We start from the raw sequence: 24,255 nt of genomic DNA on the forward strand, positions 1-24,255 counted from the left end.
GTAGTGTCAGAGGAGTCACTATAAATTGTAAAATACTCGAGCTCAGGCTCTGTCGCAGCCGGCCGCGACCGGGAGGTCCATGGGGCGACTCACAATTGGCCTAGCATCGTCTGGGTTAGGGAGGGTTTGGCCGGCAGGGATATTCTTGTCTCCTCACGAGACTCCTGTGGAGGGCAGGGCGCAGTGCACGCTGACCAGGTCGCTAGGTGTACAGTGTTTCCTCCGACACATTGGTGCAGCTGGCTTCCGGGTTGGATGAGCTCTGTGTTAAGAAGCAGTGCGGCTTGGTTGGGTTGTGTTTTGGAGGACACATGGCTCTCGACCTTTGCCTCTCCCGAGTTGTAGGGTTGTAGCGATGAGACGACAGTAACCACTAACAATTGGATACCATGAAATTGGGGAGAAAAAAAAGGGAGAAAAATAATTGAAAAAATGTATATTTATTTTTTTAATTGTCAAATACTCCAGCCACCCAAGTCATAGACTGTTCTCTCTGCTACCACGTGGCAAGATGTACCAATGCACTAAGTATTGAATGGCTTTGTACCCGTCTCTGTGTGTGGAGTAAAGGTGGTCTAAGATTGTTTTCCCCTCTGGTTGTACATTTAACATCCTGGAAGAAATTTGGTAAACCGGATTTAAGTTTCCCTGCATTAAAGTCCCCGGCCAGTAGGAGCGCCGCCTCTGGATGAGCATTTTCCTGTTTGCTTATGGCCCTATACAGCTCATTGAGTGCGGTGTTAGTGCCAGGATCAGTTTGTGGTGGTAAATAGACAACTATGAAGAATATAGATGAAAAATCTCTTGGTAAATAGTGTGGTCTACAGCTTATCATGAGATGCTCTACCTCAGGCGGGCAAAACCTCAAGACATCCTTACTATTAGATTTCATGCACCAGCTGTTGTTTACAAATATACACAGAACCCTTGTCTTACCAGAGGCTGCTGTTCGATCTTGCCGATACAGTGTAAAGCCGCCAGATGCATGTTATTCATGTCGTCATTCAGCCACAACTCAGTGAAACACAAGATATTACAGTTTTAATGTCCCATTGGTAGAAAATAAAGGTCATCGTAGGTCGACCATTTTATTATCCAATGATTGTACGTTGGCTAATACGACCGATGGTAAAGGCAGATTACCCACTCTCTGTCGGATCCTTACAAGGCACCCAGACCTAAGTCCCCGATATCTCCGCCTCTTTCTCCTGTGAATGATGGGGATGAGGGCCTTGTCAGATGTCTGAAGTAAATCATTTGTGTCCGGCTCGTTATAGAAAAAGTATTCTTCCAGTCCAAGATGATAAATCGCTGTCCTGAATATCTAGAAGCACTTTTCAGTCATATGAGACGGTGGCAGAAACATGATGTACAAATTAAGTTACAAAAAAAGTGAGAAAAACACAACAGCACAATTTGTTGGGACCTTTTTTGCACAAACTCTTTTGACTCATCATATATGCTGCTGCTACTGTTTATTATCTATTCTGTTACCTAGTCAGTTTATTCCTAGTTATATGTGCATATATACCTCTCCACACATTTCTTGTTAACAAACTATAGTTTTGGCAAGTCGGTTAGGACACCTACTTTGTGTATGACAAGTAATTTCCCCAACAATTGTTTACAGACAGATTATTTCAATTAAAATTCAATGTATCACAATTCCAGTGGGTCAGAGTTGTGCCTTTAAACAGCTTGGAAAATTCCAGAAAATTATGTCATGGCTTTAGAAGCTTCTTATAGGCTAATTGACATCTTTTGAGACAATTGGAGGTGTACCTGTGGATGTATTTCAAGACCTACTTTCAAACTCAGCTTGACATCATGGGAAAATCAAAAGAAATCAGCCAAGACCTTGTTGAAATTGTAGACCTCACAAGTCTGGTTCATTATTGGGAGCTATTTCCAAATGCCTGAAGGTACCACGTTCATCTGAACAAACAATAGTATGCAAGTATAAACACCATGGGACCACGTAGCCATCATACCGCTCAGGAAGGAAATGCATCGTCTCCTAAAGATGAATGTGTTTTGGTGCGAAAAGTGCAAATCAATTCCAGAACAGCAGTTCAGGACCTTGTGAAGATGCTGGAGGAAACAGGTACAAAAGTATCTATATCCACAGTAAAACGAGTCCTATATCGACATATCCTGTAAGGCTGCTCAGGAAGGAAGAAGCCACTGCTCCAAAACCGCCATAAAAAAAGCCAGACTACGGTTTGCAACTGCACATGGGGACAAAGATCGTACTTTTTGGGGAAATGTCCTCTGGTCGGATGAAACAAAAATAGAACTGTTTGGCGATAATGACCATTGTTATGTTTGGAGGAAAAAGGGGGAGGCTTGCAAGCCGAAGAACACCATCCTAACCGTGAATCACGTGGGTAGCAGCATCATGTTGTGGGGGTGCTTTTCTGCAGGAGGGACTGGTGCACTTCACAAAATAGAAGGCATCATGAGGATGGACAATTATGTGGATCTATTGAAGCAACATCTCAAGACATCAGTCAGGAAGTTAAATCTTGGTCGCAAATGGGTCTTCCAAATGGACAATGACACCAAGCATACTTCCAAAGTTGTGGCAAAATAGCTTAAGGACAACAAAGTCAAGATATTGGAGTGGCCATCAAAGCCCTGACCTCAATCCTATAGAAAATTTGTCGGCAGAACTGAAAAAGTGTGTGCGAGCAAGGAGGCCTACAAACCTGACTCAATTACACCAGCTCTGTCAGGAGGAATGGGCCAAAATTCACCCAATTTATTGTGGGAAGCTTGTGGAAGGCTACCCAAAACATTTGACCCAAGTTAAACAATTTAAAGGCAATGCTACCAAATACTAATTGAGTGTATGTAAACTTCTGACCCACTGGGAATATGAAAGAAATAAAAGCTGAAATAAATCACTCTACTATTATTCTGACATTTCACACTCTTAAAATAAAGTGGTGATCCTAACTGACCTAAGTCAGGGAATTCTTACTAGGATTAAATGTCAGGAATTGTGAAATACTGAGTTGAAATGTATTTGGCTAAGGTGTGTGTAAACTTCCGACTTCAACTGTACTTCGTACCCCTGCACATTGACTCGATACTGGTATCCCGTGTATATATAGGGAAGTTGTCGTTACTCATTGTGTATTTATTATTCTTTTTAATTTTCTCTCTGCATTTGTTGGGAAGGCCCCATAAGTAAGCATTTCACTGTTAGTGACAACATTTTATTTGAATCAGATTTGATTGGATAGGAGAGCCATTCGTAATTACCATCTTCACACACAGTTGGGGGGGTTAATTCAATTCTAAGTGCGGCTCACGCATGGAAACACGTAACGTTACGGCTCCTCTCTTGGAACATCTTTCTGAAATTACCCCCGTGGAGAAAATAATTATATCCATTTCAACTGAACTCATGACCGTTTGTGGGTGTTGATACTTGATTTTCCTTATATATATTGTATTATATAAGATATTTATATCTTAACCGTGTAGCGGTATTTATTAGAGAGGGGTAAAGAAAGCTTTTGTTCGGGCGCCAGGCAGGTATTAACCATGCCGAAAGGAAAAGAGTAGACTAGAGAGAACCACTACCAGACCCACACACATCAGCAGAAGAGACTGCCTAGAGGGTAGCCTGTTTACCAGATAGCCAGTGGAGAGAAAAAAGAATACACACCATATAAAACCCACATCACAGCACAGGGGTAACCGCAACAAGAATACCTCATACAATAATACTAATACTAATAATGGCATAGCAATTCAACAGCAACTTCATACAAGAACGAACCCAGTCATCAACATAGGATTTGCAATAATCTGTATTATTTTCTAGTGGATGAGTGCAGAGGGTATGAATGTGGGGGGGTGTTCATCGACACAAAGGCCTTAAAAATGTCCAGTCTTCTCGGCCACATGTCATTAGTACATCTCAATACAGTTCACATAACAATACACAATTTGCAAGCAACCTCCCTTTTAACTGAAATGTCCAAATACTTCAGGCAGGGCAATAATAGTCCAGCTCTAATGAACTTCAATAGGAAGTGCATTGGAAAAATAGAGAGTCTGTTGCAGGGTAAAGCACTGGAACGATAGAGGGAAGAGAAAAAGAGAAAGAGAACAAGAGAGATCTTAGCTGTGGTCTTCAGGCGTGCAGGTGTACTGTCTGACTGTCCGATGGTTTGTATGTTAAAGCTTCGCAACAATGTTGCTACTAATCCATGCGATCCATAACGGGCGTGGTTCCAAACTAAAACAACCACGACCTAGAGCGATTACACCGATGATTGAGTTAAATACTCTATAAACTACACACGCTGAACACAAACAAAACTTCTGCAGCACAGCACCCACAATCAAACTGTCGCGCCACCAAAGAGCCCCTCCCCAAAGAGCTGAACGAGCTCTCTTTATATTCTTCTTCCTTACTGCTCATGCGCTCTTAAAGTGGCAGTGCACGGTGAAGGCTCTGTGCAGATTTCGCCACAACCGTTTTATCGGAACTAATGTTGTCAAATGTTCGGTTTGAATATGAGCAAACTGTCAAGTGTATGTCTCCTCAAAAGCGACTGAACTCATTAGTTTGAATTGTTCTTCCTGATGCTCGCATCCTATGAGACTTCCTTACACACACCGAAACACACACTGCTGATTTCCCAAAGACATCTGCCATTAATGGATCAGTTGGACTTCAAAGCCCTGTCTCATCTTCAAAGGAGATGTTTTAAGCTGCATCAGACACTGAGGGGATGAGATGTCTCCAAGTGCTCTCTGATACCCACAGCCAGATGTGGTTAAAGTCATCACACAAACATACGCACACACACACTTGGGCCTTGCAGAGTGAAGAACATGGCTGTTTCTGATCATGCCCAGACTTCTGGGGAAGTCAAAAACCTGCTCCTCTAAATACCACTGTGTGACAGCTTATTGTTACAGCAGCGGACAAACCATTCAATGAATTACTGACTGGTAACAATGTACAGTGCTGTTACGTTCACACAAGTACAGTGCCTTGCGAAAGTATTCGGCCCCCTTGAACTTTGCGACCTTTTGCCACATTTCAGGCTTCAAACATAAAGATATAAAACTGTATTTTTTTGTGAAGAATCAACAACAAGTGGGACACAATCATGAAGTGGAACGACATTTATTGGATATTTAGAACTTTTTTAACAAATCAAAAACTGAAAAATTGGGCGTGCAAAATTATTCAGCCCCTTTACTTTCAGTGCAGCAAACTCTCTCCAGAAGTTCAGTGAGGATCTCTGAATGATCCAATGTTGACCTAAATGACTAATGATGATAAATACAATCCACCTGTGTGTAATCAAGTCTCCGTATAAATGCGCCTGCACTGTGATAGTCTCAGAGGTCCGTTAAAAGCGCAGAGAGCATCATGAAGAACAAGGAACACACCAGGCAGGTCCGAGATACTGTTGTGAAGAAGTTTAAAGCCGGATTTGAATACAAAAAGATTTCCCAAGCTTTAAACATCCCAAGGAGCACTGTGCAAGCGATAATATTGAAATGGAAGGAGTATCAGACCACTGCAAATCTACCAAGACCTGGCCGTCCCTCTAAACTTTCAGCTCATACAAGGAGAAGACTGATCAGAGATGCAGCCAAGAGGCCCATGATCACTCTGGATGAACTGCAGAGATCTACAGCTGAGGTGGGAGACTCTGTCCATAGGAAAACAATCAGTCATATATTGCACAAATCTGGCCTTTATGGAAGAGTGGCAAGAAGAAAGCCATTTCTTAAAGATATCCATAAAAAGTGTTGTTTAAAGTTTGCCACAAGCCACCTGGGAGACACATCAAACATGTGGAAGAAGGTGCTCTGGTCAGATGAAACCAAAAATGAACTTTTTGGCAACAATGCAAAACGTTACGTTTGGCGTAAAAGCAACACAGCTGAACACACCATCCCCACTGTCAAACATGGTGGTGGCAGCATCATGGTTTGGGCCTGCTTTTCTTCAGCAGGGACAGGGAAGATGGTTAAAATTGATGGGAAGATGGATGGAGCCAAATACAGGACCATTCTGGAAGAAAACCTGATGGAGTCTGCAAAAGACCTGAGACTGGGACGGAAATTTGTCTTCCAACAAGACATTGATCCAAAACATAAAGCAAAATCTACAATGGAATGGTTCAAAAATAAACATATCCAGGTGTTAGAATGGCCAAGTCAAAGTCCAGACCTGAATCCAATCGAGAATCTGTGGAAAGAACTGAAAACTGCTGTTCACAAATGCTCTCCATCCAACCTCACTGAGCTCGAGCTGTTTTGCAAGGAGGAATGGGAAAAAATAAGTCTCTCGATGTGCAAAACTGATAGAGACATACCCCAAGCGACTTACAGCTGTAATCACAGCAAAAGGTGGCGCTACAAAGTATTAACTTAAGGGGGCTGAATAATTTTGCACGCCCAATTTTTCAGTTTTTGATTTGTTAAAAAAGTTTGAAATATCCAATAAATGTCGTTCCACTTCATGATTGTGTCCCACTTGTTGTTGATTCTTCACAAAAAAATACAGTTTTATATCTTTATGTTTGAAGCCTGAAATGTGGCAAAAGGTCGCAAAGTTCAAGGGGGCGGAATACTTTCGCAAGGCACTGTATGTGCTCATTTATGTGTGTGTGTGTGTGTACATTTGTGTGTGTGTGTGTGTGTGTGTGCGTTCATGTGTGTGCGTATGGTGTGTTCATGCTTATGTGTGTGTGTGTGTGTGTACACATTTGTGTGTGTGTGTGTACATTCATGTGTGTGTACGTTCATGTGTGTACGTGTGTGTGTACGTTCATGTGCTTGCGTGTGTGTGCGTTCATGCGTGTGTGTGTGTACGTTCGTGTGTGGACGTGTGAGCATTCTTGTGTGTTTGTGTGAGTGTGTGTGTGTACATTCATGTGTGTGTGTACGTTCATGTGCTTGTGTGTGTGCGTTCATGCGTGTGTGTGTGTGTTCATGTACGTGTGCGTGCGTTCATGTGTGTCTGTGTAAGTGTGCGTGTACGTGTACGTGTAAGTGTGCGTGCGTTCATGTGTGTGTGTGTGCGTGCGTTCATGTGTGTGTGTACGTTCATGTGTGTGTGTGTGTGTACATTTATGTGTGTTCATGTGTGTGCGTGTACGTGTGTGTACGTGTGCGTGCGTTCATGTGTGTGTGTGCGTGTAAGTGTGCGTGCGTTCATGTGTGTGTGTGCGTTCATGTGTGTGCGTGTACGTGTGTGCGCGTGCGTTCATGTGTGTGCGTGTACGTGTGTGCGCGTGCGTTCATGTGTTTGCGTTCATGTGTGTGCGTGCGTTCATGTGTGTGTGTGTGTGTGTGCATTCATGTGTGTGGGGATACATTCTTGTGTGTGTATGTGTACATTCTTGTGTGTGTAGAGTGGTTCCTCCTTTAAAAGTTGTGTCATACTGCAGCAGCAGCATTCAATGGCACATTAATTAATTGTCAGACATTTTTACGTTAATGCAAGTTAGTTGCTAGTTTGACCACCAGAGGGCAACTTTGAGAAGCATTTGACATTCTTCAATATTGGCTGTAATAGAGAATTTAAAACCTTTTTTGGAATAACGGTGTACATGGGACTGATTTTAAGAAATTTGGCTTAATTAATTAAATTTATATTATGGTGTTTCTATTCCGAGAAAAATGAAACCCTCAGTGTTGGAATGGAAAATATTGCGCTGTACAACGTGACGGTCGGGAGTGGGCTACAGCATTAGAGGATTGGAGGAATCTAAATTAATATCTAAGGGGCATAACATTTCCACACCCTAATTGTAGTGTAACCAATACTCATTTCATCTATGGTAGGCCTACAGTATATATACAAATATTTTTTTTCAATTACATAACGCTCCACCAATAATTACATTTAGAGGATTGGAGGATTCTAAATGAATCTCTAATGGGCATTTTCCGTTAGATATTCTCACAGATCCTAAGGGGCTTTAATATAATTCTAAATTAATTAATAATAAATCGCTTTTAAAAAAGTAACGATATTTGAGATAATTTAGTTTAAAAAAAACGACAGTGAGCGATTGTAATCTGAATAAAGGCCCAAATATAGCCCTGCTAATAGCCACAATGACGCTGTACGTGACCATGTGTGTTTGAAAGAGTATTTGAGTAACCAGCAATTTGTTTGCCTTCCTTAGACATCTTTGTTCCAATAATTCTGTAAATCAGTGATATCTATTCCCATAGTAATTCATTATGATCTATAACTAAATCAACATCTGCATTTTGAAAGAGTATTTTTAATCATTATTTTATGAACGAAAGAATAAAGATGCTGATGAAGAAATACAGTACTGTACAGTATATGCTTTTACATTTGAATAATAAAGCAATAAAGAAGATAAGCCACCTGCATTTGTTTATTAGGTTACTGTGCAGTGTGACATGTAAACATAGCCTACAATACATACTATAGTAAACATGGAAATGCAGGCACGCAGGACACCAGGGTTCAATTCCCCAACGTGGAGGAAGGGGTAGGCTGTCCTTGTTAAAAATAATTTGTTCTTAACAGATTCCATGTGTTATTTCATAGTTGTGAGGTCTTCACTATTATTCTACAATGTAGAAAAGAGTAAAGATAAAGACAAATCCTGGAATGAGTAGGTGTGTTCAAACTTTCGACTGGTACTTGCTTATTTAATTTGATTAATATAATGGTTTCTCTATTCCAAGAAAAAACTAAAAACCCTCTGGGTTTCCATTAGGATGGAATGGAAAATATGGCGCTGCACAACGTGACGGTCGGCAGTACAGTACTGGGCTATGTAGCTTAAGAATCCCGATGTCATGTGGGCAAGGCATGCGGAAGACCGGGGTTCAATTCCCCGACGGGGAATGGATCCATAACTAAATAAACATCGGCATATTGAAAGAGTATTTTTATCATTATTTTATTAATGAAAGCATAAAGATGCTATTAGTTACATTGTTTTAGTTTGAACGTGCAGACTGATACTAAGAACAGAACAGCGGGAACATTTACCTAGTCAGCGCCATTATTAGTGCAATGCCCCTTAAATATTTAGGAGGATTTCGTTTTCAAATAATGTAAAAGGAGCGAGAAAAAGTCCATTCTTGAACATGGGGTGAGCCATTGTTACTAATGTGTAAATTAAGCCAGTTTTTTATTCAGAATTATTTATTTCTGATTTTAGGGGGAGAAAAAACAAAAACCTACAGTCATCTCATGGGTCTCCCAGTCAAGGCCAGCACAGGTATTGAACCAGCATCCGTAGCAACACAGCTTGCACTGCTATGCTGTCTTTTAGCTCATTGCGCTCAGGCGCTGTACAACGAGTGGCCTACAGTAATACAGTAAGAGCAAAATAATCCTAACACAAAATAAAATAATAAAAACCTTAGTGTAACAGTTTTAGTAAGTAATACTTAAGTCGTGCACAATTATCAGTTTCTAATTAGGTTTAAGTCGCCCATTCATTGTCACTTCGAGACACACAAAAGCATAATCAGTACTCTAACTCCCCCTTGTGGTGGTCTGGAGCAATGAAGTGGCAGGATACCATACTAAACCACAAGTTACCTCTAAATCCCGCAGCGTAAGCTCGCAACTTTTAAAGGAGGAACCACTGTAATTACACTCACCACTAGGGACTTGACCAGGATGTTCTCGATGAGCTTAAAGTCGTTGCGCTGCAGCTGCTTGCTCTTGGAGTTGGTACCCTCCATCTCCTCGTCGGCGTAGAAACGAAAGAACTGCGACTCGTCTTTGAACTCGGTCTTCTCCAGAACTGTGACAAAGAGTTGAACTGAAGATAAATGTGGTTCACTTGAATAAATCTTTAACCGGAGTCTGCGTCTGAAAAGGAACGTCACCCTGTTCCCTAGGTTGTATTTGTATTTATTATGGATCCCCAAGGCAGCAGCTACTCTTCCTGGGGTCCGGCAAAATTAAGGTAGTTATACAATTTAGAAAACATTCCAATACATTCATTACAAAATTCACAACGCACCAGGTATGTGCCCTCAGGCCCATACTCCACTACCACATATCGACAACACAAAATCCATGTGCACGTGTGTGTATAGTGCGCATGTCATAATGTGTGGGTATGCATGTGTCTGTGCCTATGCTTGTGTTGCTTCACAGTCCCCGCTGTTCTATAAGGTGTATTTTTATCTGTTAAATTTTTGGGGATTCTACTGCTGCATCAGTTACCTGATGTGGAATAGAGTTCTATGTAGTCATGGCTACATGTAGTACTGTGCACCTCCCATAGTCTGTTCTGGACTTGGGGACTGTGAAGAGACCTCTGGTGGCGTGTCTTGTGGGGTATGCATGGGTGTCTGAATGGGTGTCTGAGCTGTGTGCCAGTAGTTTAGACAGACATTTAAGATATATTTAGGATATGGCAAATATGAGTGGCAATATTTTCCGCCATTGTCCTCAGTAATTTTCCATCCAAGTTGTCAGACCCTGGTGGCTTGTCAATGTTGATAGACAACAAATTCAAAATGACTTGTCTTTCATAATTTGGTCAGATATACTTGGATGTGTAGTGTAAGCGTTTGTTGCTGGCATGTCAAGCCTAAATTTGCTAATCTTGCCAATGAAAAAGTTACTTAAGTTGTAGCAATATCAGTTGGTTTTGTAAAGAATGAGCCACCTGGTTCAATGAATGTTGGAGCTGAGTTGACCTATTTTCCCCAAATGTCATTGAAGGTGCTCCAAAGCTTTTTACTATCATTCCTTATGTAATGTATCTTTATTTCATAGTGTAGAGTCTTCTTTTTATTTAGTTTAGTCACATGATTTCTCAATTTGCAGTACATTATCCAATCGTTTGTGCAGCCAGACTTACTTGCCATTCCTTTTGTCTCATCCCTTTCAACCATACCATTTTTCAATTCCGCATCAATCCACAGGGATTTAACAGTTTTTACAGTCATTTTCTTAATGGCTGTATGCTTACTAGTAACTGGGATAAGCAATTTAATAAATGTGTCAAGTGCAGTGTCTGGTTGCTCCTCATTATACACCACGGACCAACAAATATTCTTTACAAAACTTTACAAAACTTATTGTATGACCTCTTATAAACTATATTAGGCCCAGCCTTTGGAACTTTGGATTTCCTAGATGGTTACTATATTGTGATCACTACATACGATTAATCTGGATACTGCTTTTAAGCACATTTCTGCAGCATTAGTAAAGATGTTATCAATACGTTGATGATTTCAATCTAGTGCTGTTTGTATCCTGCGCGACCCCGGGCTGGCAAAATTCTGAATCATTGCTACTCTAATTCCCGCAATGCATACAAAGCCCTCCCTCGCCCTCATTTCAGCAAATCTGACCACGATTCCATTTTGTTGCTCCCAGCCTATAGACAGAAACTAAAACAGGAAACGCCCATGCTCGGGTCTGTTCAACGCTGGTCTGATTCCACGCTTCAAAATTGCTTCGATCAAAACACGCCTCCGTCCGCCAGCCAGCCAGCACGCACGCCTCCGTCCGCCAGCCAGCATGCACGCACGCCTCCGTCCGCCAGCCAGCCAGCATGCACGCACGCCTCCGTCCGCCAGCCAGCCAGCATGCACGCACGCCTCCGTCCGCCAGCCAGCACGCACGCACGCCTCCGTCCGCCAGCCAGCCAGCACGCACGCACGCCTCCGTCCGCCAGCCAGCATGCACGCACGCCTCCGTCCGCCAGCCAGCACGCACGCACGCCTCCGTCCGCCAGCCAGCACGCACGCCTCCGTCCGTCATGGGACATGTAGTATATTATGCTGGTTTGAGTGTGTTCGACGTTCCCGAGGAAATAGCTACCAAGAACAGGAATGTCTAACCTAATTAAATCAAACCAGGCTATGGGATATGTTTGGGCTCTGGGAAGACCTTTAAAAGACGCTCAATGGGTCAATGCTATGACATAGACCATGAGTGTGGAAACGCCAAACACCTGCGTTCAGTGTATGTCTGACTGTGGTCTATGGTCGTCTGACTTGACTCAAATGTATGGATGTGGGACGACCTTCTACATTTACTGACTGTCATAAATGGGGCAAGTCCGAATTTGCACTTAACTCCAATTTACGTGGAAGTCTCCCGTTGACATCCATGCATGATTAAGTGAAAATTTGCCTGAAGTGGAATTATGGATTCGTTCCAATGTGAATAGGAAACCTTTCTAGTGCCAGTTACAGTATGAAACAGAAATATGACAATGCAATACCAGGTGTTAATTGTTTATAAGAAAACAACCGAATGTGTATGACAACTGACACCTATGAGGAAGAAATTGTGAATGTCAAACGTTATGTTTTGATTATACCATCATTGATAACCGAATCGTATAACAAGAGGTATATTATGTTCTCTGGAAAAATATCCTGCTCAGAGAAACACTTGATCTCAAGCAGTAGAATCTTCCTACAAAAGTGGTTTTGCAGACCCAACATGCCCTTATTATGGTAGTAAATGCATTGTAGCATTGTCATAAATTAATTATATGAAATTATGTTATTGCCCTCTGACTATCTGCTCAGGGGAACATGAGCCTGATGAAAAATGTACTGCAATATCCCTGGTGTATATCCTCCAGTCAGTTATAACACATGACGTTGGTGTGTGTTGTACTGACCATGGTGCATGAAGCCGTTGTTGCACAGTCCGACCCCCATTGTCACCGCTTCCTCACGTGTGGAACAATCACCCTTGGAAACAGAATGAAGCAGTCACAATTAAGAGTGTCACCTGTTTACTTGTTGTTTTCACCTCGTAGACACAGTGGGGAGCGTGTGTGTGTGTGTGTGTGTGTGTGTGTGTGTGTGTGTGTGTGTGCACGCACTGCACCTGTGACAAGAGCCAGTCCACAAGTTTGCTGGCAGGCAACACAGACTTGAAGGTTTTTAAATGGTAGTCTCTATCCCTGTAAGTGAAAAGGAGATGGGCGAGTAAGGATATGGTGTCATAAAACACCCATTCAAGCAAATCAGGTGCACACAAATAATCACACTTCCAAGATAGGGTTCTAGGATTTTTTATATCGGAAGGCCAAGGGGGGACAACCAGCAAATTGTATCACAAGTAGCATTGGCTTAAATACGATGCATTGTACTGAATAACGGTTTCAACTGTTTGTATATGCCCGGTAATCTATTCAAATACAGTTTAAGTCAGAAGTTTACATAAACTAGTTTTAATGACTCCAACCTAAGTGTATCAACCACTCCACAAATCTCTTGTTAACTTCTTTGGGACAGGGGGCAGTATGTTCACGTCCGGATGAAAAGCATGTCCAAAGTAAACTGCCTGATACTCAGGCCCAGAAGCTAAGATATGTATATTATTAGTAGATTTGGATAGAAAACACAAGTATAACAGAACTTATTTGGCAGGCGAAACCCCGAGGTCTGTCTGTGTGTGTGTATGTGTATGTGTATGTGTATATATATATATATATTATTTTACTGCTCTAGGGTTGTAGTTATTGTTTGATAACTTTATTTACTAGTGGTGCAGGGGTCTAAGGCACTGCCTCTCAATGCTAGAGGTGTCACTACAGACACCCTGGTTCAAATCCAGGCTGTATCACAACCGGCCGTGATTGAGCGGTGCACAATTGGCCCAGAGTCGTCCGGGTTTGGCCGGTGTGGGCCGTCATTGTAAATAAGAATTTGTTCTTAACTCACTCGCCTAGTTAAATAAAGGTTCAATTAATTTATGTTATATATATATATATATATATATATATATATATATATATATATATATATATATATATATATATATATATATATTTTTTTTTTAATTGTTTTTCTCTTTATGCGATGCGCAATGCAGAGAAAGCCGGAAGATGAATGATCATTTAATTACCATAGTGAATTATAATGTCTGTTTATGTGTCAATTAATCCCCAAAGGGATGGGTTGCCAATTGCCGTTTTGACACAAAAATAAAATGTCTGTCATTCATTCATTGCAAATAGCACTTTTCGGTAGTGCTCAAAGCATGCCATTCTATGAGAGAAGCATTTATTTTTCAACTCGAAGGCCGGTTTTGGTAGTTAGGGGCAAGTCCTACCATCTAAACTAGGCCATTATTGGTTGGTTGTCACGTGACGGGCGGAAAATGTCGACAGTGTGTTTGCTCATAAATCTCACTGTGGTGACTAAGTACAGGGTGTTTCTGCAAGGCACTACAATGTGAACGATGACAAATTGACCCAAATGTAATGTTAAACGACAGTGTAGCACCCTCTATACGACCATACAACCTCAGGGTTGGACCGAAGCAGTGTGTGTGTGTGTGTGTGTGTGTGTGTGTGTGTGTGTGTGTGTGTGTGTAAGAAGGAAGAGGGACAAGATGGACAGGGGGAAGAAGAGATGAAAAGGAAGAAACAGAGAGTAGGCAGAGAAAGAGGTGTAGGGGGAGGCGGAGGTGGAAAGGGGAGAAGGAATAAATGGTGGAAGAGTAGGAGGGATACCTACTTGGCGACAGGGGTATACAGGCTGTGCAGACGACAGTAAAGCCTCACGCCCTACAAGAAGTAGAGAGAGAACACGTTTTGAGTCACTGTATCCTCAACAGGCAACCCTCAAAATCAGGGGCAAATTCTAACTTCAACTTAAGTCAAATTTGACCTGGTCTCCTATTGACATCACTGCATGACTTAGTGAACATTTGACTTAAGAAGAAGTCAGGATTCCCCTTGAGAGTTCAAAAGCAGAAGCAGTGCTGTAGGATGTTGGCTAAAGACACCTGGTGGAAGTGATCGTTTGCGCAACAAAACATGAGTCAGTCAGATGTGTTCAGACATCACTTAAAGCGCTGATCTCGTAACAGCGCTTGCCCTCCCCAAGTCCAACATCCCACAACTACTTTTCAGATGCCTGTTTATTTATGGCCTTGGTGCAAAACAGGAACTCTTGCTGTTTTTCATCTTGATATATTAACAGGGTTGGGGTCAATTCCATTTAAATTCAGACAATTCAATTTGACTGAATTGAAATGGAATTGATACCAACACAGATAGATACCTTTGACATGATGTCCTCCATCTCGCTCCTGGCCTTGTAGGTGCCGTCGTCGTAGCGGAAACGGTAAAACACCGGCTCGTTCTTGAACTGGTGCTTGTCTGACACTTAAAATGTCAAGAGAGAGAAAGAGAAAGAGACATGCTTAACATGAGATCCTGATATATTTCATATTTTTTGGTTTTTAGAATGAGATACTATAATCAAGAAAGAATTCCAGACCAGAAGTGATGAACAACAACTCTATTCAATCAGAATAGGAAAAAAATAACTTTGCGCCTCAAGGTAAGAAGTTTTGACTCTAGCTAGCTAGCTGGCTACACAACAAAGACCTAGCCTGCAGATTAACAAGCTAGCCAGAATAAACGAGCAGGAACAAACCTAGCAAGGGGAGTTAATACAACTACATCAAACGACCAAACTGAGTGAGTAAACCAGAAAGGAGCACGGACTAACTTTAAACATATCTTCTGTTTTTTTGTGTGAGGATTAGTCACTCTCTATGTTTTTTGAGCTAAATTAGCACTAGCTAGCAACAGCAGCAGACAGACAAACTGATTGCTATGGCAACGGAGCAGCAGGACAGAGCAGCAGTAGCAGAGCCCACAGGCACCATGTGCCCACTCCCCCTCAGCGCTGAATCCATTCTCTACCCTAAAGAGGCCAAAAATGACACATTGAGGAAAGCTTTTAAACAGAAACTACTAAAGGGGAAGCCAGAAACCCTTTTCGCAGACCTCTACAAAAGGGCAGAGACTCAGGACAGGGCAGAGACTCGGGGGGAAGGCTAATATGGTATAAATCTGAACTAATTAAATCAATCGAATTGATCAAAACAGGATAATTCTTAATCTCGTTAAAAATCAACAAGGAGGCTATCTTGACAGATAAAAACTAGAACAGCAGAAGAACAAGACACTTATCAGTCATGGAGATAAACACCTACCAGGAAGCAACAACCTTTCCCTCCCCAAATACCCCCACAGAAACAACTATGACAAAGTGAAAAGCAAAAATGGAGTACAGGAAGCTCTGTCGAACACTGGGTCTGTACATAGTCAATGGTAGGCTGAGAGGGGACTCTTTTGGTAGGTACACCTACAGCTCATCCCTTGGCAGCAGCACTGTAGACTACTTCCTCACTGACCTAAACCCAGAGTCTCTCAGAGCCTTCACAGTCAGCCCACTAACACCTCTCTCAGACCACAGTGAAATCAGTGTATCTGAGAAGAGCGGAACCCAACCATGAAGCATCACAGCCCAATAAATGACATGGTACTAAAACAGGCCTATAGATGGAGTGCAAACAGTACAGACATCTACCAAAAAGCAATTAGTAGCCAAAAAATACAATCTCTCCTGGACAACTTTTTACCCTTAACATCCTTCTACAGCAACGAAGGTGTACATTTGGCAGTTTGGAACATAAACTTTATATTTGACAAATTAGCCTCCTTGGCTAATCTAAAGAAGCATAAGAGCAAACCAGAAATAACAGATAATGAAAAATGGTTTGATAATGATTGCAAAAATCTAAGTAATTGAGAAATGCATCTATTCAGAAACACAGAGAACCAGACAACAAAAATGTACGCCTTCAATATGGGGAAACACTGAAGCAATACAAACACACCCTGAGAACAAAAAAGAACAGCACATTAGAAAACAGCTGGATGTAATTGAGGAATCCATATAATCAAACCATTTCTAGGAGAATTGGAATAAATTAAAACAAACTTCATCAGGAGGAATTGACAATCCAAAATGGGGATATGTGGAGAAATCACTTTGCAAACCTCTACAGCAATATAGGAAAGAGCCCAGAACAAAAAGATATTCAAGAAAAATGCTTGAATCAGCAGTCAAAGTCTATCAGAATCCTGTGGATACCCCAATAACAGAAGAATTATTGGAAAAACAATGCACTCTCAAACCCAAAAAGGCCTGTGGTGCTGATGGTATTTTAAATTCAAATTGGCTATACTCAAACTCTTCAACATTACCCTCACTGCAGGTATTTCCCCCGATATTTGGAGATTGATCACACCAATCTATAAAAATGGAGACAAATTTGACCCAAATAATTAGAGGAATTTGTTTTAACAGCAACTAGGGGAAAATTCTGTGCTGTGTTATAAATAGCAGACTACATAATTTCCTTGATGAACACAACGTTCTGAGCAGAAGCCAGATTGGATTTCTAAAAAATGATCATACAACAGACCACATTTACACCCTCCACACTAATTGACAAACAAGTCAACCAAAACAAAGGCAAAATCTACTCATGTTTTCTAGATATCAAAAAAGCATTTGGTTCAATTTGGCACGAAGGTCTTTTTTTATAAACTAATAGAAAGTGGTATTGGAGGGAAAACGTATGTTATTAAATCAATGTACACTAAAAACAAATGTGTGGTTAAAATTGGCAACAAGCAAACATCATTCTTCTCTCAGGGACATGAAGTGAAACAGGGCTGCCCAATAAGTCCAACACTATTTAACATCTACATTAATGAATTGGCAAAAACATTAGAAGAATCGGAAGCACCTGGTATCACCCTACACAACATTGAAATCAAGTGTCTGCTGTACGCAGATGACCTGGTGCTGCGGTCTCCCACTAAAAGAGGGGTTACAGCAGCACCTAGATCGTCTTCACAGGTTCTGTCAGACCTGGGCTCTGACCTTTAACCTAAAAAAAAACAAATATAATGATATTCCAAAAAAGGTCTGGAAATCAGGATGACAAATATAAATTCTATTTGGACACAGTTCTATTAGAACACACCATATCTAGGATTAAATATCAGCAACTCAGGTAGCTTTCACATGCTTGTGAATGAGCTGAGAGACAAAGAAAGAAGAGCATTCTATGCCATTAAAAGAAACATTAAAATCGAAATTCCAATTAGAATCTGGCTCAATTTTCCAATCGGTTATAGAACCAATTGCTCTATATGGCAGTGAAGTATGGGGTCCAATCTCTAATAATGAATTTACCAAATGGGACAAACATCCAATTGAAATACTGCATGCAGATTTTTGTATTGCAAGTGCAAAGAAAAACTCAAAAGAACGCATGTAGAGCAGAATACCCCCTCCTCATTCGAAATGAAAAAATAACCATCAAATTTGAAAACCATCTAAAAACAAGCGACCAAAACATTCCATCACACAGCTCTACATTGTCAAGAGATGAAACAAGAGAAGAGTCCCCTCAGCCAGCTGGTTCTGAGGCTCAGTTCACCAACCCAAACCAACCCCATAGAGCCTCAGGACAGCACTCAGAAAATCTGGCCCAAATCATCACAAAACAAAAATAGAAATATATCACCTATTGGAAAGACACCACAAAAAAACAAAGTAAACTTCAATGCTATTTGGCTCTAAACAGACAGTAGTTGGTGGCAGACTATCTGACCACTGTGACTGATAGAAAACTGAGGAAAACATTGACTAGGTACAGACTCAGTGAGCACAGTCTGGCTATAGAGACGGGTCGTCACAGACAAACCTGGCTGTCCAGTAAGGACAGGCTGTGCTCACTCTGCTCCAGGGGAGAGGTAGAGACAGAGCTGCATTTCCTATTACACTGTGACAAATATTCAGACCTAAGAGAATATTTATTTCCAAAAATTATATTTCAATACAAAGAATATGAAACTATAAAAGATGAAGAAAAAATCTAATATTCATTGGGTGCAAAGCCAAAATGTGCAGTTTTGGCAGCCAAATATGTATCCTCCTGCCACAACCTGAGGGACAGCCAGTGAAAAGTGCAATGTAATGTCAATATTATTTCCCATTTTATTTTGTTTTGTCTTTCATACCATGTGTCTTCTCAGTCATGTTGACACTGGTCTACTACTATTGCTTTAATGTATTGTTGTTCTGATTAATATTGTTAGTGTAGTTGTTGTTAATGGTAATCCCATGTCCACTACTACTATTATTATTGCTGTTGGTCCCACCATTTATTTATATACAGTGGGGTAAAAAAGTATTTAGTCAGCCACCAATTGTGCAAGTTCTCCCACTTAAAAATAATTTGCAAATAAATTCAATAAAAATCCTACAATGTGATTTTCTGGATTTTTTTTCTCATTTGGTCTGTCATAGTTGAAGTGTACTTATGCTGAAAATTACAGGTCTCTCATCTTTTTAAGTGGGAGAACTTGCACAATTGGTGGCTTACTAAATACTTTTTTGCCTCACTGTATAAATATATAATTTTATATATATTTTTTTTGTAACTTTGACAATGTAAGTAATAATGAACTTGCCATGTCAATAAAGTCAATTGAATTGAAAGAGCGAGCGAGACGGGGGGGAGAGAGAGAGCGAGCCAGACGGGGGGGAGAGAGAGAGAGCGAGCCAGACGGGGGGGAGAGAGAGAGAGCGAGCCAGACGGGGGGGAGAGAGAGAGCGAGCGAGCCAGACGGGGGGGAGAGAGAGAGCGAGGGAGCCAGACGGGGGGGGAGAGAGAGAGCGAGCGAGCCAGACGGGGGGGGGAGAGAGAGAGCGAGCGAGCCAGACGGGGGGGGAAGAGAGAGAGCGAGCGAGCCAGACGGGGGGGGAGAGAGAGAGCGAGCGAGCGAGACGGGGGGGGAGAGAGAGCGAGCGAGCGAGACGGGGGGGGGAGAGAGAGAGCGAGCGAGCGAGACGGGGGGGAGAGAGAGCGAGCGAGACGGGGGGAGAGAGAGAGCGAGCGAGACGGGGGGAGAGAGAGAGCGAGCGAGACGGGGGGAGAGAGAGAGCGAGCGAGACGGGGGGAGAGAGAGAGCGAGCGAGACGGGGGGAGAGAGAGAGCGAGCGAGACGGGGGGAGAGAGAGAGCGAGCGAGACGGGGGGAGAGAGAGAGCGAGCGAGACGGGGGGAGAGAGAGAGCGAGCGAGACGGGGGGGAGAGAGAGAGCGAGCGAGACGGGGGGGAGAGAGAGAGCGAGCGAGACGGGGGGGAGAGAGAGAGCGAGCGAGACGGGGGGGAGAGAGAGAGCGAGCGAGACGGGGGGGAGAGAGAGAGCGAGCGAGACGGGGGGGAGAGAGAGAGCGAGCGAGACGGGGGGGAGAGAGAGAGCGAGCGAGACGGGGGGGAGAGAGAGAGCGAGCGAGACGGGGGGGAGAGAGAGAGAGCGAGCGAGACGGGGGGAGAGAGAGAGCGAGCGAGACGGGGGGAGAGAGAGAGCGAGCGAGACGGGGGGAGAGAGAGAGCGAGCGAGACGGGGGGGAGAGAGAGAGCGAGCGAGACGGGGGGGAGAGAGAGAGCGAGCGAGACGGGGGGGAGAGAGAGAGCGAGCGAGACGGGGGGAGAGAGAGAGCGAGCGAGACGGGGGGGAGAGAGAGAGCGAGCGAGACGGGGGGAGAGAGAGCGAGCGAGACGGGGGGGAGAGAGAGAGCGAGCGAGACGGGGGGGAGAGAGAGAGCGAGCGAGACGGGGGGGAGAGAGAGAGCGAGCGAGACGGGGGGGAGAGAGAGAGCGAGCGAGACGGGGGGGAGAGAGAGAGCGAGCGAGACGGGGGGGAGAGAGAGAGCGAGCGAGACGGGGGGGAGAGAGAGAGCGAGCGAGACGGGGGGGAGAGAGAGAGAGCGAGCGAGACGGGGGGGAGAGAGAGAGCGAGCGAGACGGGGGGGAGAGAGAGAGCGAGCGAGACGGGGGGGAGAGAGAGAGCGAGCGAGACGGGGGGGAGAGAGAGAGCGAGCGAGACGGGGGGGGGGAGAGAGAGCGCGAGCGAGACGGGGGGGGGGGGGGGGGAGAGAGCGCGAGCGAGACGGGGGGGGGGGGGGAGAGAGCGCGAGCGAGACGGGGAGGAGAGAGAGCGCGAGCGAGACGGGGAGGAGAGAGAGCGCGAGCGAGACGGGGAGGAGAGAGAGCGCGAGCGAGACGGGGGGGGGGGAGAGAGAGCGCGAGCGAGACGGGGGGGGGGAGAGAGAGCGCGAGCGAGACGGGGAGGAGAGAGAGCGCGAGCGAGACGGGGGGGAGAGAGAGCGCGAGCGAGACGGGGGGGTAGAGAGAGCGCGAGCAAGACGGGGGGGAGAGAGAGCGCGAGCCAGACGGCGGGGGGAGAGAGAGAGCGAGCCAAACGGGGGGGGAGAGAGAGAGAGCGAGCCAGACAGCGAGCCAGACGAGGGGGGGAGAGAGAGAGCGAGCGAGACGGGGGGGGGAGAGAGAGAGCGAGCGAGACGGGGGGGGGAGAGAGAGAGCGAGCGAGACGGGGGGGAGAGAGAGAGAGAGCGAGCGAGACGTGGGGGAGAGAGAGAGCGAGCCAGACGGGGGGGAGAGAGAGAGCGAGCCAGACGGGGGGGAGAGAGAGAGCGAGCCAGACGGGGGGGAGAGAGAGAGCGAGCCAGACGGGGGGGAGAGAGAGAGCGAGCCAGACGGGGGGGAGAGAGAGAGCGAGCCAGACGGGGGGGAGAGAGAGAGCGAGCCAGACGGGGGGGAGAGAGAGAGAGCGAGCCAGACGGGGGGGAGAGAGAGAGAGCGAGCCAGACGGGGGGGAGAGAGAGAGAGCGAGCCAGACGGGGGGGAAGAGAGAGAGCGAGCCAGACGGGGGGGAGAGAGAGAGAGCGAGCCAGACGGGGGGGAAGAGAGAGAGCGAGCCAGACGGGGGGGAAGAGAGAGAGCGAGCCAGACGGGGGGGAAGAGAGAGAGCGAGCCAGACGGGGGGGAAGAGAGAGAGCGAGCCAGACGGGGGGGAGAGAGAGAGCGAGCCAGACGGGGGGGAGAGAGAGAGCGAGCCAGACGGGGGGGAGAGAGAGAGCGAGCCAGACGGGGGGGAGAGAGAGAGCGAGCCAGACGGGGGGGAGAGAGAGAGCGAGCCAGACGGGGGGGAGAGAGAGAGCGAGCCAGACGGGGGGGAGAGAGAGAGCGAGCCAGACGGGGGGGAGAGAGAGAGCGAGCCAGACGGGGGGGAGAGAGAGAGCGAGCCAGACGGGGGGGAGAGAGAGAGCGAGCCAGACGGGGGGGAGAGAGAGAGCGAGCCAGACGGGGGGGAGAGAGAGAGCGAGCCAGACGGGGGGGAGAGAGAGAGCGAGCCAGACGGGGGGAGAGAGAGAGCGAGCGAGGCGGGGGGGAGAGAGAGAGCGAGCGAGGCGGGGGGGAGAGAGAGAGCGAGCGAGGCGCAAAGGCGAGAGAGAGCGAGCGAGACGGGGGGAGAGAGAGAGCGAGCGAGACGGGGGGGAGAGAGAGAGCGAGCGAGACGGGGGGGGAGAGAGAGCGAGACGGGGGGGGGAGAGAGAGAGCGAGCGAGACGGGGGGGGGGGAGAGAGAGAGCGAGCGAGACGGGGGGGGGGGAGAGAGAGAGCGAGCGAGACGGGGGGGGGGGGAGAGAGAGCGAGCGAGCGAGACGGGGGGGAGAGCGAGCCAGACGGGGGAGAGCGAGCGAGACGGGGGGGGGGAGAGCGAGCCAGACGGGGGAGAGCGAGCGAGACGGGGGAGAGCGAGCGAGACGGGGGAGAGCGAGCGAGACGGGGGAGAGCGAGCTAGACGGGGGAGAGCGAGCTAGACGGGGGAGAGAGAGAGAGCGCGAGCCAGAGATGGGGGAGAGCGAGCGAGACGGGGGAGAGCGAGCGAGACGGGGGAGAGCGAGCGAGACGGGGGAGAGCGAGACGGGGGAGAGCGAGCTAGACGGGGGAGAGCGAGCTAGACGGGGGAGAGAGAGAGAGCGCAAGCCAGAGATGGGGGAGAGCGAGCGAGACGGGGGAGAGCGAGCGAGACGGGGGAGAGCGAGCGAGACGGGGGAGAGCGAGCGAGACGGGGGAGAGCGAGACAGACGGGGGAGAGCGAGCCAGACGGGGGGAGAGCGAGCCAGACGGGGGGAGAGCGAGCCAGACGGGGGGAGAGCGAGCCAGACGGGGGGAGAGCGAGCCAGACGGGGGGAGAGCGAGCCAGACGGGGGGAGAGCGAGCCAGACGGGGGGAGAGCGAGCCAGACGGGGGGAGAGCGAGCCAGACGGGGGGAGAGCGAGCCAGACGGGGGGAGAGCGAGCCACACTCTGCTGTCACCCTGAATCTCATTCTCCGTCACCTGTGCTCCCCTTGAGATCAGTGCCTAATGAGTGGCAGCCCTATACCCCAGAGGCAAAGCCATCACTGTCCCATGTCCTATCCCACAATAACCCCCCCCCCCCCCCAATCCAGTCAGTGTTGTCTTTGAGCCTACTGGGCCACTGTAGGCAGTGTCAAGAAATATGCAGGTTTCTCTCTGTTTTGGCGTGAGACGGCTCTCATAGCTTAGGTCTGTTATTGCGTTAGATGCAGGCAGGCCCCAAGTTATTCACTGTCAGCGCCAAATACATTGTGTGTGTGTGTGTGTGAGTGTTCTGTTATCAATGCATAATTTCTATCGGTAAACCTGTAACTAAGCTACTAAGTCTGCTGGTATAAACCTGGGGAAATGGTTTTGTAACTATTTATGAAAAATATTTATTATTTCTTTATTTTTCCTACCATCCTACCATTCCTCATTGGATAGACACTGGCTACTAGCTAGTATTCATTGTTAGCCACTGCTAGCGGTCTTGACCTTGAGCTCGGACACCATCCAGCTTTAGCTAGGTCAATACCTGCCAGTCTGCAAAGCGCTATATAAACCCAGCGCATATCGGACTGCTTTTCTCTACCACATCACCGGGTTCCTGCTGCAAGCTCTGGACCATTACACCGGATCATCGCAGCTAGCTAGCTGCAACCGAGTGGCTATTGTTGGCTGACACCTCTGTCCCGAAGCAAGCACCAGTTAGCCTTGAGCTAGCCTCGAGCTAGGCCCATCTCCCGGCTAGCCGACGAAGTATGCCAGCTAACTCTTGGCTACAATACAATAGTTGTGACTACCGAAAGGCTCCCTGACTCACCTATTGCTGCTCATTGGACCCTGGCTACACAGTTGATGCCTGCTGAACTGTTCACTAACACGGTACATAAATGTGTATCTGTCAGCCGCAGCCTTGAACTCAGGTCCTGTGTGTACCGGACTGACCCTCTCTGCCCATCCATCGCATTTACCCGTTATTGTCTTAGCTCTCCCGATCAACACCTGTGACTGCTTTGTGACCCTCTCTAATGTGAATATGCCTTGTCTACTGCTGTTTCGGAAAGTTCTTATTGTTTTACTTCACTGTAGAACCCTCAGTCCCACTCAACATGCCTTTTGTCCCACCCCCCACTCAAGCAGAGACCTCACCTGGCTTAACTGGTGCCTCCAGAGATGCAACCT

General features: G+C 45.9%; 1 protein-coding gene across 2 annotated transcripts in view; it reads right to left on the bottom strand.

The window, feature by feature from the left end:
* LOC110491863 (phosphatidylinositol 3,4,5-trisphosphate-dependent Rac exchanger 1 protein) overlaps positions 1-24,255 on the bottom strand; it is a 148,408-nt gene that overhangs the window by 43,643 nt on the left and 80,510 nt on the right. For both annotated transcript variants that reach the window (XR_005036510.1, XM_021565684.2), the window contains exons 12-16: positions 15,046-15,149; positions 14,497-14,546; positions 12,860-12,935; positions 12,648-12,720; positions 9,646-9,791 (exon numbers count right to left, since the gene is read on the bottom strand). Coding sequence is in view for 1 of the 2 variants with exons in the window: in XM_021565684.2 (XP_021421359.2) it covers positions 9,646-9,791; positions 12,648-12,720; positions 12,860-12,935; positions 14,497-14,546; positions 15,046-15,149 (449 nt within the window). In the remaining variant the exon portion in view is untranslated. The remainder of the gene's footprint in view (positions 1-9,645; positions 9,792-12,647; positions 12,721-12,859; positions 12,936-14,496; positions 14,547-15,045; positions 15,150-24,255) is intronic.

Source organism: Oncorhynchus mykiss, chromosome 16, assembly GCF_013265735.2.
Source record: "Oncorhynchus mykiss isolate Arlee chromosome 16, USDA_OmykA_1.1, whole genome shotgun sequence".
Taxonomy (NCBI): Eukaryota; Metazoa; Chordata; class Actinopteri; order Salmoniformes; family Salmonidae; genus Oncorhynchus; species Oncorhynchus mykiss.